Genomic DNA, 18,717 nt, shown 5'->3' on the forward strand with positions numbered 1-18,717 from the left:
GAAATGTAGTTCTGTGACACTACAATCTCACAGGTCCCTGTGTCCAATCTTACTTTAATAGCTAACGAGTTAACAGTTTCGGTTAAATACAAATGTGTCAATTAACAGCGACCTCAGACAGAAATAATTCACGTTAACTATGAAACAACTTACTACACAAACTCAAAGTAGGCTTAACATCAACATAACTTCGTGTAGAAGACATTTAAACTGAGCTGTTGATCATAAAATAAACCACCTGGTGTCGGACAACGGTTTAAATTTGTTACAGGAAAATTACGAACGACCACAACTTCAATACACTTGACGCAGTGGGGCGGGGAATAAGATTTGTATGAAAACTACAACTCCCATATCAAATCGATGAACATGTTTAGGAAGTAATCGGGAGAAGAAAGTAAAATGACACAGACGCTCTGATAGTATATTAGGATAACAGAAGCACAGCTGCATTGTTGTTGAGTCATGGCGACATAATGGGTCTCGAGGAGGAACCGTGGACTTTATGTGTTTCTTTGCTAAGGTTAGCAAAGTTGTGCTAGCTTTACCCCGCTGTGTTAACGTGGACGTGTATGCTTGTGACAGCTCGGAGGAATGTGAGGACTAACTTGGCTTCACATTCAGCAACAGGAGAGACTCTTTTTAAGTTAACACTCACACTAAAATCAGTCAACCGAGAGCTAGTTGTTGGGCTTACCTCGCCGCAGTTACGTTAGCCTCCTCAATTTTAAGACGGTACAAGTGAATGAAATGGTGATCGGCTGCGTTTACATCAGCTATGTGGCAGAGGAGGAGGAGGAGTGGAGCTGCTGCAGCACAACTACATGATTGTTCCTCTCTGCTCCTTCAGTCGTGGAGTGCAGTGAAGAGCCAGGACACTGTACATAATCCTCAGGTACTTGCCGTCTTCGAATTTGTTTATCATTCGTAATTGATGTAACTTGTTAAAACTAAGTAATCACTGGGATATTGACCAGTGTATGTGTGTGTGTGTGTGTTTTCAGTTTGAGCGATGTGACTCATAGTTTTGCCATTACCTTCTTCGGATGTTATGGCATTATTCCGGTTAACAGTTAATTTACAAGGTTTCTATTTTCCCCATATTATTTAATTTCTCTTCATCTTTAGTTAGTTTTAGTAGTGGTGTTTATTGGGAGTTGGCATCTACAATGTTGCATTACTGCATTTAAAAAAAATATTTTGGATTCCTTACTGTACTTCCTGTCTTATCTTTTTGTCTTTGTTTTATTTGTTTGGATTTTTTTTTTTCCTTTTTATATTTTTTTCTTCACAGCAGTTAGCATCTGTATTGTTGCATTACTACCCTCTTCTTTTCTGTCTCTTTCCTTTGGCTTGTAGAGTTCCTCTTTGGTGCTTCTCCTGAGTTGCTGTTCATCCACATAAAGAAGATCAGGCAATGGGAAGTGAAGAAAGCAGTAATACAACATCACAGCAATCCTCATCTAGTGGGGCACTTAAGGGACAAGAGTAAGGCTGGGCAATATATTGATATTATATCTATATCGTGACACAAGACAAGATATTGTCTTGGATTTTAGATGTGATGTCTTTGCCTTGTTTTAAAGGCTGTTGCATTGATAATCATATTTATTATATTGAATACATTTGTGAAATACACTAGCTATTATAAATTAAATATGATATATAGATTAAAAAAGTGCAAAATTACCTTTCATTGTTTCTAACACATGTAAGTATCCCTCATAAACAGTAGATATTTTAGAGTGTATTTACAGTGTATTGTCACTCTCCTTTGAGAAGCACAAACATCTGAGTCATGAGTCTGATATTATTTATAAGCCCTATCGCCCAGCCTTACAGAAATATGGCTTTATATTGTGATATATATTCAAAGTATATTTTTCAAAAAGTATATTGCGATAAGGTTTTTTCCCATATTGCCAAGCCCTGGAAGAAAGGAAATAAGTATTGGTTGATTAAATCCAGTTGAAGGCAGCAGTACAGCAATACCATATACATCAACGGCCATAAAATACCACCACCAATTTTAACTGAGTTAACTGTCCGTATCTATTCCAGCCTCTTCTTCTTCTCCTTCTGCTTATTCTATTACTTCTTCTTCTGTGTGAGTTACTCAGTGAGTGGTGGTGTCCAGTTGGCATCTGCAGTGCTGCACGACCATTCTCCTCCTCTTTCCTTTACCTCTTCTTCTGCTTCTATAACTCCTCCTTTTCCAGTCAAATTTGTAGTGCACAGCAGTGGTAGACAATAAATGTACCTAATGTACTTCATCACATGATCTGGATCTGATTATTGCTCATTTCAACTGCTACGCCACTAAATAAAAAATAAAAAACACAAGTTTTAGCTATGGTAATTTGGTTGCAGCAATTAGATAAATGCAAGTAACCAATAATGATGCAACTACCTTTTATTTGATCTGCTAATTACTTCATGTATTCAATGAAATGTATCAAACAGTGCGTGGAGCTCTGATTCAACAAAATAATAGGATAAAAGAATGTTTCACACATTATGAATCAATTATAGCTTTATAATGCCTCAGGACATTCTACATTTATTTTTACCTCTCTTGTTGTAATGAATACATCTGTGGTTTCACTTGAGAACATTCAGGTTGTACAGTGTTTACTTTAGTTAGATCCCAGCTGACACAGGGCAAAATGAAGAACAGGTTGCCAGTCTATTGGCAGTCCATTGCCGGGCCAGGTCAACATATGATTTTATTTAATGTAATACCCATCCAAATTAAAGGAAATTGTGTGTGTGCGCGCGTGTGTGCATGCGTGTGCGTTCTTGCATTTTCAACAGCCAAACAGTACAAAACAGGGGTGCTATTGATTTCGAGCAACAGTAGCAGAGTTGCTGCAGTCCAGTCATAGGAAGACAGACAGAGGAGGTTGAAACGTCACTCAGCTTGACTCATGCTCTCAAAGGTGCCCTCCACCTTGCTTGTGATAAAGCAACATTCCAAGCAGAAACATGTACTGTCACAATAGGATGTGGAACAGCAAGTGTTACTGGATTGTTGTCAGGTGAAATGCCTGTTTTAGTACTCGCAGCAAGCAGTTGGACAGGACACAGGTGTGTATGCACAGCTGTTGTGTCAACTGTTCGTCCACCACACCCAGCCACAAAGACTATTCCCTCTGTTGAGAAGCACAGGAAATCAGGAACAGATCATGACCCACATTAAAAAAAAGTTGTATCTCGTAATAATCGGTGCTTAAGGGATTTTCCCATATTTTTGTTGTTGTGAGTGAGTCATGTGGCCCTGTGTCACTTGGAGGAAAAAAACATTTAATAAATATGTATACTAGAGATTGGACAGTATATTACTATAAGTTTTTTGTCATCAATTTCCCTTAATGGGATAATCATGGATGTGGAAAATCGTTATTATATTAGGTGAGTGGCTTGAATATGCTAAATGAAAATGTCTAACTTGCCAACATTCAGTCCTAGTGATTTATTTTTAAATGCCAAAAGGCGATCCTGTATCTATGTAGTCATTCCAGGAACGTGATTTATTATGGTCTTATTTAAGGTTTTTTATTTTGGTTTTGCCCATTTCACCTGTGTTCTACATCTATATCAATTTACAAATCTGAAATAATATTTTTTGCAGTTGTGTAAATTATTTCATTAATTCTTTCAGGATAATTGTGATGCACAATATTCATATCCCTCGCCAAATATGTCTCTTTTTTTTTCAAGATTTGTTTTTATTAACAGAAGCTCTTACAGGATATTAATGGTGTGTAGCAAGCATCTACAGTTTGTTACATTGAAAGATGTATTTTACAAAAGAAACATACACAAATATATAATCTTAACAGACACACCATAAAGCGATGAAGATTTAAGATTTTTTGATTTTTGAACATCAGAAGAACCAAAACTAAACAAAGATATTACACAAACTTTTCCCATCCCACCCCCCACCCTCCTCCCTTGTATGGTTCTCAATTTCCTTTCACTTATATACCTACACAGTCTATATATACAGTTTATACATACACCCATCTGTAAATATTCATATCCATATAAAAACAACACACTACCCACATCAAATACATCTATGAAATATGTCCTTTTTGAATATAAATTGTAGATCACGGCTCTTACATTTAAAAATGTTATTTGACCAAGTCATTGTTTAATGTATCATGCAAAAGTGAATTTTGTTCAAACTGCTGTATATAGCATCTATCTATAATTACAACTCTCTCTCTTTCCCAGGTCTCATCATCTTGATCCACCTCCACACTCTAGTGCAGACAGAAGTAGAGGTTTGGATGCAGGGTGCATATTGGCTGCTATGCCTCAGCCTGGCGGGGGCATCTGTTGTCGTGAAGAAGGAGCAGGAGGCCCAGAATGCCCTCAAACATCATCAAAACAAGGTCGTCACAATTGGCCACAGCTGGGTGTCCAGCAACTGCAAGCAGCTGGTGGTACTCCTGCGTCGGAAGAATGTGGTCGTTAGGAAGCTGGCTGCTGCCACAGATGCTGTTGGAAGAGATCACACTCTTCCAGATTCCGAGAGGCTTTTCAAGGTACCAGACTAATCAGAAAAAAAAATTCATCCAGCAAAGGGTTGTTTTTTTGGAGCGGAAGTTAATGATGAGTTGTGTGTTTTGTTTTATGCCTCATCCCTCTGGTCCAGTGCATAATATGTGACACACAATTAGAGCTGCAACAAACGATTATTTTCGTAATCGATTAATTAATCTGTCTATTATTTTCCCGATTAATCGAGTAATCATTTGGTCCATAAAATGTCAGCAAACGTTAAAAAAAATTTGATCAGTGTTTGTCAAACCTGGAAATAATGATGTTCTCAAATGTCTTGTTTTTCCACAAACCAAAATGATTCACTTTGTTGAACAATGAACAATGATTTCTTTGTTATATGGAGCAAAGAAACAAAGAAAATATTCACATTTAAGAAGCTGAAGCAAGTCTTGTTTTTAATAATGAAAAAAGCTTCAGACCGATTAATCGATTATCAAAATAGTTGACGATTAATTTAGTAATCGATTAATCAAGTAATTGTTTCAGCTCTACGCACAATGTTTGCACCATTAAGTGCAAGCCCATTTACGTGCAACCGTTGTAGTTTTTTTCACATGCTGTTGCAACAACTAGTAACATTAGAAAAACTACAACACCACACCGGAACTAGCTGGACCGGAAACAAAACAACAGGCATGCTGCACACAGGCGAACGTTACGATTTGAGTAATCTCTTATTATTGTGCAGCTCTCACAATAAGAGGAATAACTCAAAATATGCAGGGTGACAGAGGTATTGTCTCAATAAAAAAACATTTGCAGAAAGCAAGCGATTCACTTTTCTATGTTGATAAGAGCATTAAAATGAGAAAAAATAATGGAACAAAAAGAAATCAAGGGACATTTAGAATAAATAAAAATGTGCGATTAATTGCGAGTTAACTCGGACATTAGTGCGATTAATCGCGATTAAATATTTGAATCGTTTGACAGCACTAATACAAACCACACATTTAGAGACATTGCTCCGAAGAAGCTGGAATAAGAATATTTTAATATTTTTGTTCAAAATGGACGTCCAGAACTTTTCAGAACAAAATAAAAGATCATAAGAAAAATTACATCTTTTAAGATCATATTGAGCAGCTTCAGGAAAAGAGGATGTAAGGTTTTTTACAGCTTAATGAATGACCAGAGTCGCTTTATCTGTCTTCAGGTTCACACACTGGAGGTTTTTCAGAAAGAGCTGAATGACAGTGAAAACCTGGTGTTCCAAGCAATGTTCAGCCTGCAGAGGGCACTGCAGGGCGACTACAGGGATGTGGTGAACATGAAGGAGAGCAGCAGGCAGAGGCTGGAGGCCCTCAGGGAAGCAGCCATAAAGGTGAGGACACTGTGGTCACAAGCATTAAACCTCCTAAAAGGTTAAAACTAAAAAATATTCAATCTAAGCAATAAAACAGGAAAAAACCTTCATCTAAGGAGCAGGGACCAAAAATGATTTGTCATTAGGAAAGTTAAGTGTGTATTACACACAGCTACTGGGCTGATTAATGCAAATTGACATTCCAAAAGCGTTTTGACAACATCAAGTCAAAACCTTGGAATGAAGCCACCCCTAGCCTTCACTGCAGGAATGGTGTACATCATAGGCCTTGTTGACTTCTGTGCTATTTTAGGATTAATGATTGTTACCATAAAGTTAATTTTGGTGTCTGATAGGGCTGGGCAATATATTGGTATTATATCTACATCTGTGCTGCAGTGAAATAAAATAAGATTTTAACCTTTGGAAAAACTAAATCATATGGTAATCAGTCTTAATACGCATTGATAATCATCATAGTTCAGTTCTGTATTAGGACTAGGTTGTACAATCCCTTAGTGATTTGCACTCCTGAGGTGTAAGGTGGGTTTCCGAGGGGTTTCCAGGTAGGAGTAATACACTGTTTATGGGGCAGAAGGGTTCAGGGCCTCATCGGGGTCATCGGATGGGCACCCTCTGTCTCTGGTGTGACAGGCCCACGACACCTCCAGAAGGCTCATCTGCAACACCTGGTGTCCCAGATGTGTCCACCTCAGCTCTTAGCCCTTCTGTGCCACGAATGCTATTTTGGAGCCCAGGTGGTGTCTTTCCTCTTCATCCAGAGCCATCAGCTCGCCTGATTAGCTGTATCTGAGAGGGCTTTAATGGCTTGGCGTTGGGCTTGGCCTCGAATTCCCAATTTCTTAAGCAGCCTGGTCGCTGTTTGTCCCACAAAGCCTCGGCAGCCAACTTCCACTGGTATGGGATGAGATGATTGAGGTAGAGTATTCATGGTCATTCGCCTGGACTCCAGCACTTGGTTATGCCGCCAGGTGTACTGGCCTTGAGTCAGGCTGGTCTTGCAGCCAACCAAGATGTGCTTGAGGTTTGCTGGAGATGGACAGAATGGACATGTTGCATCTTCTCTGAACCATTGTTTAGGTTACTGGGAGATGACAGGATATCATATGTTGCCCACAAGATGAAGGTGATGTGAAATGCTTCCATACTCCACAGTTCCTTCCAAGAGAACTTCCTTCTTTCAACTCCCTCCCATCTCATCCACTGCCCCTATTTTGATTGAGCGACAGCCTTTGCGCACCTCCTTAACAATCAGGCTACTGTGCTGGGATGGTGCTGCCTTGTGCCAAGATGGTCTGCTTTCTCCAAGCCTCCAAAGCCAAAGCCTCCTCTCCCCTGTTGCACCAGGCCAACAATGTCGCTGTGCCTTAGGTCTCCTTTGCCTGCTGTGTTGCTTGCGGTCCATTTTTTCCCAGTCGCCGGAGTTGGAGCTGTCTGGGCTACACATGGGTCACGGGATTCTGACAGTGTCATTTCCAGCCTTACTTTGGAGCACTTGAAACCCTCCATAAGACTGGACACAGGAAGCTCCAGAATGCCTGTTCCATACAGCCCAATGTTGCTGAAACATCCCAGAAGACCCAGCATCTTTTAACATATGAGCTGATCAATCTGTCCAGTTTTTCCACCTTCGAGATAGGGGCCTCCTAGATGGTAAGAGGCCACATCAGCAGGAGAAGAAGTCTGAATTGGAGGCACCAGAGCTTTAACCTGCCAGGGAGCAGGATGATGACCTCCAATACCATGGTGAAAACCAGAGGGGAGATGGTGCATCCTGCCATGATCCCTACTTCCAAGCGCTGCCATGCTGTGGTGTACTCCTCAGTTGTGAGGCACAGCTAGATGTCCTGAAATTAGGGTTTGACAAGAATGGTGATAGCCTGTAGGATGCTAAAAAGTTTAAACGCAGTCCACAGGAGACTATGCAGGACAGAACCAAAGGCATTGGCGAGGTCCAAGAACACGACATAGAGATCTCTTCCCTCCTTTTGGGGCTGCTTGGATCTGATGCCATATCATGTTTGTGTGCTCCAAGCAACCAGAAAAACCTGGAATTCTGCACTGTTGTGTCGATGGATTTGTATTTATTATATTGAATAAATAAGTGAAATATGCAAAATATCACCCATCCATCCATCCATCTTCTACCGCTTTATTCTCCACAGGAGGGGGGTGCTGTGCCAAACTCAGCTGACACAGGGCGATAAGCGCCCTGGACAGTTCGCCAGTCCATCGCAAGGCCACATATAGAGACAAACAACCATTCAATTATTCAACCAGTCCCTCTCACACCTACGGTAAATTGAGTGTCCAATTTACCTAATCCCCATATTGCATGATTTTGGACAGTGGGAGGAACCCGGAGAACCCAGAGAAAACCCACGCAAACAAGGGGAGAACATGCAAACTCCATGCAGAAAGGCAGAAAGGCCCTTGTTCCAACTGGGGTTGAACCTTCTTATTTGTTTATTTATTTCGGTCATGACATTTAGATCACTCATCACACAGCAGTGCAGTTCACACAATATACATAACTGAAAGGGAAAGCGGGAGAAGCAAAGCTTATCTAGTCCCGCCCCCATTATCATCATACATTTCATTTCATCTTTTTTTTTTATGACATTTTGACAAAGAAAACATGTTTCAGCATCAGGTAGCACTCAGAGATATAGTCTAGCTCTAGACAGTCAAATCAGACTCCATGTGTCACAAAATAATCCAATCAATAGAGGTCAATGCATCATTTATTTATTTTTTTTCCCTTTAGTCATCCATCTCATCTGTAGGATTTGCCTCGCTTTGCTTCTCCATTCTTTTCACGTGCTCGAGGGTTGTGGAGACGTCGGAGCGCAGCCCAACCATGACTCTCTTTGTTATTGCGCTTTCCACCTTCATATCGATCAATTCCTTGGTCATCTCACTGCCGATCTTTCTCAGTTCCCGGTATTGCAGGAACATTCCCCATCCCAGGGAGAGCATTCCGATCATCATGAATGTGAATATGTACACATCCTCGACATCCTCTACATCCAGTGCAGCAAGGCACACGACTTTCCACTTATCCCATCCGTCCCGAATGTAGCCAGCCATGAAGGTCCCATCTGGGCAACTAGGTTCACCAGAACCTGTACTTCTTGCTGCAAAGGCAAGAGCACTAACCACTACACCAACCGTGTGGCTCAGTAGTATATATAGTGATTGAAAAAAATACATGGAATCGACAAAATTTAGAAAAGTCACTTAACACCTATTTAATTTTAAGCCAAATTATTTGTGATATAGCACAATTTGACCATAATAGTCAGTTTTATTCTAAGTTGCACGGACGCAGCCTGTCATCAGGAACAGATTAGATATCGCCTCCTTGTCTGATTTAAACAGTATGTTTTTACAGTTTCATGTGTTTTTACACTTTGTAACAACCATTACAAGACTAACGCGGATCGTCACAATTTATTTTTAAATACATTTTTAATTTTTAAATCTTATTTCATGTTACCACAGTATGAGTAGAGCTTCGATCACTTAGCCCCTCCCATCTATTTTTTCCCTCTCCCTGTCATGCACGCAAACACACTCACAAAAACAAATTGACAGCTGTATATTTAGTCTTGAAAACATTATTGTGACATTCATGTGTATTTCCATATAACCCTCACAGATCTGAGCATGAGTTCACAGGATATACATCCAGAATGCATGTTAATATCAAGTGATGCTGTACACCTGTGATCATATCACTCATGATGGATTTTAATCCATGTCTGATCAGGGCTTTGTTCCCCCCGTTAGGTGGAGCAGGAGTATGTGGAGCTGGTGGCGGTTGAGAAACACCTGCAGGAAGCTGCTAAGAATGCTTTAGCCCAGAACCAGTCTCTGTCCATGCTGGACGAAATCCTGGAGGACGTCCGGAAGGCAGCAGACCGACTAGAGGAGGAGATCGATGAGCATGCCTTTGACAAAAACAAACAGGTCCACAAATAACAGTCTTTAAGTCTACACTTAGAAATTATATACATCACAGGAGAATAGAACAAGCACAAGTTTAAGTTGTTAAAAATTGGCCCACTGCTTAATTTTTATGCATCTCCCATCCTGTACATATATATATACAATGTGTATATCTGTAAGTATGAAAGTCAGAAATGTACAGATCCAGACACACCATATATGAAGCATTACATTGTCTCCTTCAATATTCTTTTTTGTTGTGTAGATGAAAGGAGTGAATGTCGAGGCAGTTTTGAGAGTGGATGATGATGAGGATAAAGGAGGGAAGAGGAATAATAAATCCAGGCAGAATGAAGAGGAGGATAACCTGGGACTGAGCATGCTCATTGATTCACAGAACAACCAGTATGTTCTGACCAAACCACGAGACTCCACTATCCCGAGAGCAGACCATCACTTCATCAAGGTTAGTTACTCGTTTGATGCAGGCTAGATAAGAACATTTAATATTGGTTAGAGTGAGAGATTCCAGTATTCAACACTACCAAACATGTGGGCTTTATTGCTTTGTATATGTGCAGGACCTGGTGTCAGTGGTGATGTTGTCCTTACCATGTGGCTGGATTTGCACTCTGGTTGGTCTTCCTCCAATGTTTGGATATATCGTCTGTGGGGTCCTGCTAGGTCCCTCTGGTCTAAACAGCATCAAGGTGGGTGTGTGTGTGTGTGTGTGTGTGTGTGTGCAGCGTGTGTAGCGTGTGTTAAGCCCGGGACACCACCCTCAGTCAATAACTGTCCATATCCCTGTTGGAGCAGTGTGTGCGGCACTATTGGCCCTTGTTGTCAGGGCTTTAGGCTACGGAAGGATTCAGCCTGTTGGATCACTGTCGCCATCTGTTGATAAGACAGATCACTGTGACTGATTTTACCCCTGAGCAAGGTGACCCATTCCCATTCTCAAATGTCAAATGTCACGTGGAGCAAAGAAAGCAGAAAATATTAACATTTAAGAGGCTGAAAATTCTAGGAGTTTGTTTTAAATAATACTTATAATAATAATAATAATAATAATTATAATGATAAAAAAACTTTAAACTGATCAACCGATTATTAAAATAGTTGACGATTAATTTGTGATTGATTAATAATTGATTAGTTGTTTCAGCCTTGATTAGGCTAATTGGACGCTAAATTGATCATAGTTGTGCCTGTGGGAGTGAATTGTCACTTGGAGGATAAAGCAGTAGAAATTGGATGGATGGTCACCTGGAGCGATTTTAAAGACTGTATATGTGATTATATTCTCAATAACGGAATATCCACCCGCTGATATGGAAAGTAATTCCCTCTCACGCACCTGCAGAGCATATGTGCTGGTTAGTCCTCAGCTGTAGTTGATGTGGTGTGTGCAAGTGTACCACAAGTTCCAGTCTGAGGCAGCATTGCAGTTGGTTATTGTCACTGTCCGGTGGACTTTAAACACTAGTTCTGCAGCTCTGATTAACCTCTGTGCTGGTTGTTGATGTATATTTCTCTCTATGTTCCAGTCTATGGTCCAGGTGGAGACTCTTGGAGAGTTGGGTGTGTTTTTCACTCTTTTTGTGGTGGGGTTGGAGTTCTCACCTGAGCGCCTACGAAAGGTAAACAAAGGGATGTCAAATCATGATAACATTGTAGGATAATATCCTTTTCCTCTTGCAAGTCATTATAAGTTTTATAGGTATACTAGTTTGAAGTTAGAATGTGCTCTAAAATGTAAAAAACACCCACATAAAGGAATAATTGTAAAAATGAATCCTAAACTGCTCCAATATTATTTAGTTCAACGGACATTGATGCTGCTAAATTTTAGGAAATATTTTTTAGGAAACATATTTTAAATTCACTGTTCTCAAACCAGAAAAACAAAGTTATATTCATTGAACCTGTTAGGCACTAAGGCTGTTAAAACCTGATGTAGGTTCAAATTCAACTCTTAGGACCAGTTGACTACAGGCATGGTCAATTCCCTGCAAATATGCATAGATGTTCTACAGTCAGTGTCTGCAGAAGTTGCCAAGAATATTTTGTGACGAATTATAGAATTTAGTGTCGACTGTACACAGAGGGATGCAGTAGATCAGTGCTCTACCCTGGCCACTCTGGAAATTTAAACAAAACCTTTTTCATTTGGCTATGTTGAAAGACGTTTGGTCCGAAGGGTTTAAGGAGCCCCTGGCCCTAAAACATCAAACATAGCTTTTTGGAAAGTCACTTAAGCATTCACAAAGGGACAACCTGAAATAGATGTAAAATCGACTTCATTTTCAGGTCTATTTTCAGTATTTTCTGCCTGTACCTTGTCGTCACATGACTTTCTTTAAAATAAAGTAAATATTCATATCATTTTAATGCTAATTTTAAAAGAAATATTAAACCTTTTAATTAAAACTACCTGTGTTTCTGAGTGTTACCTTTTTTTAATTTTAGTTTCCATACTTTTTCCATACGAGTTAGTATGGTAAATGTATAGTAATGTGTGTGTGCGTGTGTGTGTGTGTGTGTGTGTGTGCACGTAGGTATGGAAGACGTCTATTCAGGGCTCGTGCTACCTGAGTCTGCTGATGGTGGGAGCCGGTTTGTTGTGGGGACAAGTGTTGCATATTCGACCCACGCAGACTGTCTTCATTTCCACATGTCTGTCCCTGTCCAGCACTCCACTGGTGTCCCGCTTTCTTGCAGGAGGAAGCAGAGGAGACAAGGAAGGTATGCCGCTGCTGTCGTCTGCATTTGTAATGAACAAACGATACTCAAAAAGCAACAATGCTATGAGGGCTTGGCCACCACAAGCCAGTTATTTGAAGCCACAAGCAAGTAAACTTTTGCTTGAGGTCCAATCTCAGATCTAAGAAACCAAGAAAACCCCTTCCCCCCCACTCCTTTCTCCAAAGAAAACCAGAATTCAAAATTCAGTTGAACAAAGTGTAGCAGTTTAATTTCAGATCAGAGCAATGCTAAAATAACAAACATAGCTTATAAATGAATCTAATCTAACCTTCAACAAAGAAAACATGAAATAAATGACGAAATACCTTACCTCACACAAACAAAGTCTACCTGGAATCTAGACGAGCCCTAATGGCATGAACTAATTTGTAGGTGTACCGCAAACAGCACAATTTAAATAAGAACAAAAGCAACTGCAATTGCAAAAATACCTTTATAGTCCAATAGTCCCAATTTAGCTTCTGCAAAACAAACTTATCCACAGCTATCTATCAAACATCAGTTCAAATGTGAATACACAGACTGGCAGGAAAAAAGCCCATTGATTCAGATAATAATAAATGTTGAAATGAATCAGATATGAATCTGATATGTATCAGATATGCACATTTGTATCTACAATGTAAGCAAACAGATCAGTCAAAGAGTGCGAGGCCTGCACCTATGTTCACGCGTGTCAGTGCCCGATCGGTTCTGCACATGCATACAACTGAACACAATCAGGTTAGGGTCAGGGTTTGTTTTACAACACTTTTACAATCTGTTCTGCACATGTACAAGACTTATGTTAAACGTTGCGAGGCTAGGAAAGTGTGGCTGTCAGTGAGTTTTACGCCGGCGACATAAAAAACATGGACATTTCTATCAAATGACAGCTGTCACATCATCACAGTGTGAGCACGAAAAACAAAGGAACGTAAAAAATTATTTATATGGATGTAGTTTAAAAAAAGAACAGAATGTGGTCAAAAAGAAAAAGAAACTCATCAATAAGAGAAATTCAATTTCCAACCAGGGAATAAAATGTAAGACTATGTAGTTTCCCCAGGAATGACTAAAAATCTGTGTGTTTTTGTGTATGAGACAGGTGACTTGGACTACGGCAGTGTTCTTCTCGGGATGTTGGTGATGCAGGACGTTCAGCTCGGCCTCTTCATTGCTGTCATGCCAACTCTAATCCAGGCACAGGGTGGAGAGTTGGACAGGTCATATAGCCTTTCTTGTTCATGTTTGTGTCCTCTCCTCTCAAAACATTCATACAGTGTACTGTATACATATAGACTACTGCTTTGTTAATGTGTTGCTCCCTCATTGCTCCACAGCCTCTTGTTAGGAAGTGTCCATGTGCTGTACCTGCTGGCTCAGGTCCTAGCATCTCTGGCTGCTGTGCTGCTGCTGTGTTTGCTGCTTAAATTTTCCCTGATTGGCCCATATTATAAGAAATTGCACGCTGAGAGTAAAGGCAACAAGGAGATCCTGGTGCTGGGGATGGCAGCCTTTGTCTTTTTCATGCTGACGGTTCGCCCTTTATTCCTTTTTAAAAATGTCTGACCAGTCTGTTTTTTTTAAAGAAGCTGCTTGTATTTATTTTTCTCTTCCTGGCTTGTTCTTTAGGTTACTGATTTTCTAGACATTTCAATGGAGCTGGGCTGTTTCCTGGCTGGAGCTCTGCTGTCGACGCAGGGTCACATGGTCACCACGGAGGTCATTGGATGCATCGAGCCAATCAGAGACTTCCTCGCCATCATCTTCTTTGCCTCTATTGGTCAGATCTTAGCTCTTTTGTCACATCACCCCGGGATTCTACTGAATGTGTATTGTGGCATGTTGTGTCTGCGTTGCAGGGCAACAGTAGCCCAACGGTAGAGTCGTCTTTCAACTCGAAGGTTGTGAGTTCTATATCCCGATGTGTCCTTGGGCAAGACACTCAACCACATTCAAACATTCTGCGTAAGCAATGGTTTGCCGGAGCAACGGCGCAACACGATGTACGCGTTCAGTGGAATCCCAGGGTCAGGCTTTGTTCAGACTGCAGGCAAATCAGATTTTTCGATGGAAAACTGTGAGAACTCTTAAGTTAAAGTGATCAAATCCGATTTGTGTGTCTGGACACACTACTTTGGTAACAGCATTGGCGTACCCACATTGAATGGCTTTCAAACACAGACACAGGAAAAATTGGAGGTGTTTCGTCTCAGCCGTGTAGAGCTCACTGACTTTTTTTAAAGTTCTAACTGTAGCTACCTCTGTGTTCTTCCAATTGATTGCAACACAATATTTAGCATGTACTAAGAGTTAATATCTTTCTACTTGAACCAGAAACTCTAGACTTGTGTGGCAGAAGTCCAAGAAAACATACTTGAGTGCAGACCAGCAGCTCAACACCAATAATTTAAGATCTATTTTGTACAACTTTTTCCCAGAAATTCTTCATTTTAAGGCCGTTACAGAGACAATGAATTACCTTCTTCTAAACTGCATTAAGCCACAGGATTATTATCATCAGAACAAAGATGGAGTTAGGTTTGTACTCATAATCCATTTAATCTGTAACAATTTAAATCAAGTTTTGATAGTCTGGCTTTGTGCGTTTTTTATAAACTCACCCCATTCACCCTCGTAAATGTCAATCTGCAAATCATGAGACCAAAAGATGCACTGAAAAAAAAGTTGAGTTGCGTCCAGAAAAACAGATTTTACTATCCAGACTTATATTAATGTGGATAAAATCTGGAAAGGCAAGAAATGTGAATTTTGCTGACTGTCTGAACAAGGCCATAGACGTTTTCAACACTTACAGTGAGACTTGTGGCGTGTTTCCACCAGCTCGACTCGACTCGGCGCGGTTAAGTTGCGTTTCCACTAGCGATAGTACCTGGTGCCAGAGTGCCGTCACAGGAAGAGACGTGCGACACAAGAATCAAGCCGAGCAATGCTGAACTGTAGATAAATCATTTAAAAGTCATTTAAAAAGACTTAACAATTCCAAAAACATGGGTTAATCTCCAACAATACCAGGCAAATGTCTAAAATCTCAATATTTAACAGAAGAGTCTGGTATTTAGTGACAGCTCTGCTGATCGCGAACCCCTGCCGCTGTCTTTCAGTCCAGTGACTGTGTCAGACAGACTCTGTGCTTCTAATGATTCAGTTACACTGAAAACAACTGCTTTACAATCACTAGTCACTTGTTTGTGTGTCGCGTGTAAAACGAAGTAACGGCAGTTTCATGCAGCCGTGCAGTGATGACTCCGCCCACGTTGAGTAGGTACTATTTTGTAGTGGAAAACCAACCTAAGCCACGCCGTGCCGAGGCGAGGCGAGGTGAGGAGAGGCGAGCTGGGACCATAGGTGCAAAAGGGGCTTTGGCTCATTGTGTGTGTTGTGATGTTACAGGTCTTCATGTGTTCCCGACGTTCGTGCTGTATGAGCTCACCATCCTGCTGGTGCTAACACTCTCACTTGTCATCATGAAGGTACTTCACCTTTGTCACCTTTGAAAAATAGAAAAATAATATGAGGTAATCTAAAAACAATATAAGCAAATAGGGCTAGGCTATATATCGTACATATATTGTACTGTGTCTATATTGTGACATGATACAAGATATGGTCTTAGATTTTGGATATTGTCATATTGTGATAAGGTATCTGTGATCACTTCCTGGTTTTAAAGGCTGTTGCATTGATAATCACCGTATTTATTATATTGAATCAATTAAATATTATCATTTAAATATTTATATATTTTGGTTAAAATACATGGAATCGACATTATATTTTTAAAAAATCATTTTAATTCTAAGTCTTATTACTTGTGTTATTTATACCCCATGTTTATAGTCAATCTCTCACATACCCTTCATTTAACATTTAATAGCCAAAGAAATAAACCAGTTACTAGCTGAAATGAAAGGTTATAACTGTATTTAAGTATGTAATACAGATCATAAACAGTTTATTTACAGTGTGTTGTCATTCTCACTCTTTGAGAAGCACCAACTTTCCAAAAGAAAGGAGCATCAGGAGAGTTAAAGCATATGAATCCTGCACATGTATTATTGTACCAAGTATTGTATAATTGCACATATGATGGGGCAGTGTCCTCCTGTCCTGTTTTCCTCCAGTTTGTCATGGCTGTGCTGGTGCTGACAGTATTATTGCCTCCGGGCTCTCGACACATACGGTGGATCGTCTCAGCTGGCCTTGCGCAGGTCAGCGAGTTCTCCTTCGTCTTGGGCAGCCGTGCACGTAGAGCTGGCATCATCTCTAGAGAGGTCAGTGTTGACCAGTCATACAAGTCAATTATTAATCGACTAATCGATTTCTAAGATAATATTATGGTTAACATCTGTGTCCCTGTCTGCTCAGGTTTACCTGCTGGTTCTTAGTGTCACCACTCTCAGTTTGCTGCTGGCTCCAGTGCTGTGGAGAGTGACCACACACAGATGGGTTCTGCGAGCTGACCACAAAAGTCCCATCACCAGACGGTCTTCAGAGCTTCCTCCATAGTGAAGCTGCAGCATCATCATGAGCAGTGGACGTTAATTCTTATTTGCCCTTTCAGACATTCTTACAAGAACACTAGTACCACTTCCTCTAATCTTCTTCTTGATTTAAGAGACTTACATCTCTCATTTCAAGGTTATTATCATCAGCTACATTTTCACCAGAGGTTCTTAACAGATGCCTTCATCAGATTGCTGCTTGAAGGGATATTTTCATAAAGCACAGATGCAGAAGGTACGACTTAGACCATTTTTACAATAAGCTTTAAAGGTGTAGTGTGTAACTTTTGAATATAAACAAATTGTTAAATTCAAACCATTGTCAAAGTAGTTTACACAATGTTTGGTTTTGTTTACCTTTATTTAACCAGGCAGGACAGATGAGGGAGAGAGGGAGAGGGGGAAAAGGGGCAAATAATAGTTAACATCGTTTCTGTTCATAAAGACCAGAGACGGAATAATAACATCAACAACAGTCACCAAAAGTTTATTGGAGAGCACAAAAATCTAGATTTCCTTTCAGCTCAGATTCTTTTAATGCACTAAAATGATAGTAATCTGAAAGAAAATCTCTTCTCAGTACTTCTGTTATTGTTTTTCTTTTACCAAACATTCACCTTTGCACTTTGATCCTTAAGTTGGTCTTTTCCGTGAAGCACATAGATCAAATCTGAGGTATTGAACTCCACCTTCCTACACTGCTCTTTATTCCGGCTGTGGCTGGTGAACACAATAACAAATCGAAAACAATAGGGCTGAACAATTAATCCTTTTTCAAATCCAAAATGCAGTTGGTTATTATGCAATCAAAAAATTGCAAATGCTGCAATTTAATAGTTATATATATTTTTTTATTGTTATTATTTTTTTTTAGGCCAATTGAAAAAGCAATACATAAGAGTTTGAAAGAGTTCAAGCTCTCATACTTGGATTATAGTTAAGTATATTCTATTTTGACGTATTTTTTTTAAATTCTATCACACAGAAAAATATTATTATGAAACTCACATTCACAAAATATGTCAGAAAAATAACTGGATGTTTCACCAAAATCCTTCAGCCCTCGTCAGCATATCCTGATATGATATTGTTTAGGTGAGGCAAACAACTGCTGGGCTGTAATTGTCCATTTTTAAATAGTAAAGCGCTTTTAGAGCCCTGGTAGAAAACATAAATGATCAAAATGAAGTGCAAACCGTTTATCTGCTGTTATTTAATAGATCATACTGCTGCACATTCAGGTACAATAAGAAACATGGGGTCTGCCATTAATTCACTTGCACTGTTTCCTACTGAATGTCAAATTGTGTGCCTGCTCCAGAGGAAACACTGTGTCTCACAGTGAGAGGACTCACACTGTCATGTCTCCTGCTGTAAAATGTTCTTGTTTAAACATTCAAATGTTACACTTTCATATTGTCTTCACATGTTTCCTGCAGTAGGCTAACAGGGAAGGTGCTTGAGTTTACATGTATGTGTGCTGGAGGTAGTGACTGTCAAAAATAGATGCTGTTTCAGTCATGTATAATTAAATTGTATAAATCAGTCCATTTGTTTATTTATTTATTTAAAAAAATTTAATCCAAA

At 39.8% G+C, this 18,717-nt stretch overlaps 1 protein-coding gene across 2 annotated transcripts; it reads left to right on the top strand.

Annotated features, from left to right (window-relative positions):
- Nucleotides 1-380: 380 nt before the first annotated feature.
- Nucleotides 381-18,675, top strand: tmco3 (transmembrane and coiled-coil domains 3). 2 transcript variants are annotated; one of them, XM_058630193.1, is made up of 15 exons: nt 381-895; nt 1,360-1,488; nt 4,246-4,559; nt 5,735-5,902; nt 9,698-9,877; nt 10,122-10,322; nt 10,438-10,566; nt 11,404-11,496; nt 12,415-12,601; nt 13,710-13,827; nt 13,945-14,140; nt 14,237-14,387; nt 16,019-16,098; nt 16,750-16,899; nt 16,994-18,675. In XM_058630193.1, the coding sequence occupies exons 3-15, from the start codon at nt 4,302-4,304 to the stop codon at nt 17,132-17,134; spliced, it is 2,052 nt and encodes a 683-aa protein (XP_058486176.1). In that variant the 5' UTR covers nt 381-895; nt 1,360-1,488; nt 4,246-4,301; the 3' UTR covers nt 17,135-18,675. The 2 variants fall into 2 exon arrangements, with proteins under 2 accessions (XP_058486176.1, XP_058486175.1); XM_058630192.1 differs by lacking the exon at nt 1,360-1,488.
- The last annotated feature ends 42 nt before the right edge of the window (nt 18,676-18,717 follow it).

The sequence above is a fragment of the Solea solea genome, chromosome 5 (assembly GCF_958295425.1).
Source record: "Solea solea chromosome 5, fSolSol10.1, whole genome shotgun sequence".
NCBI lineage: Eukaryota > Metazoa > Chordata > Actinopteri > Pleuronectiformes > Soleidae > Solea > Solea solea.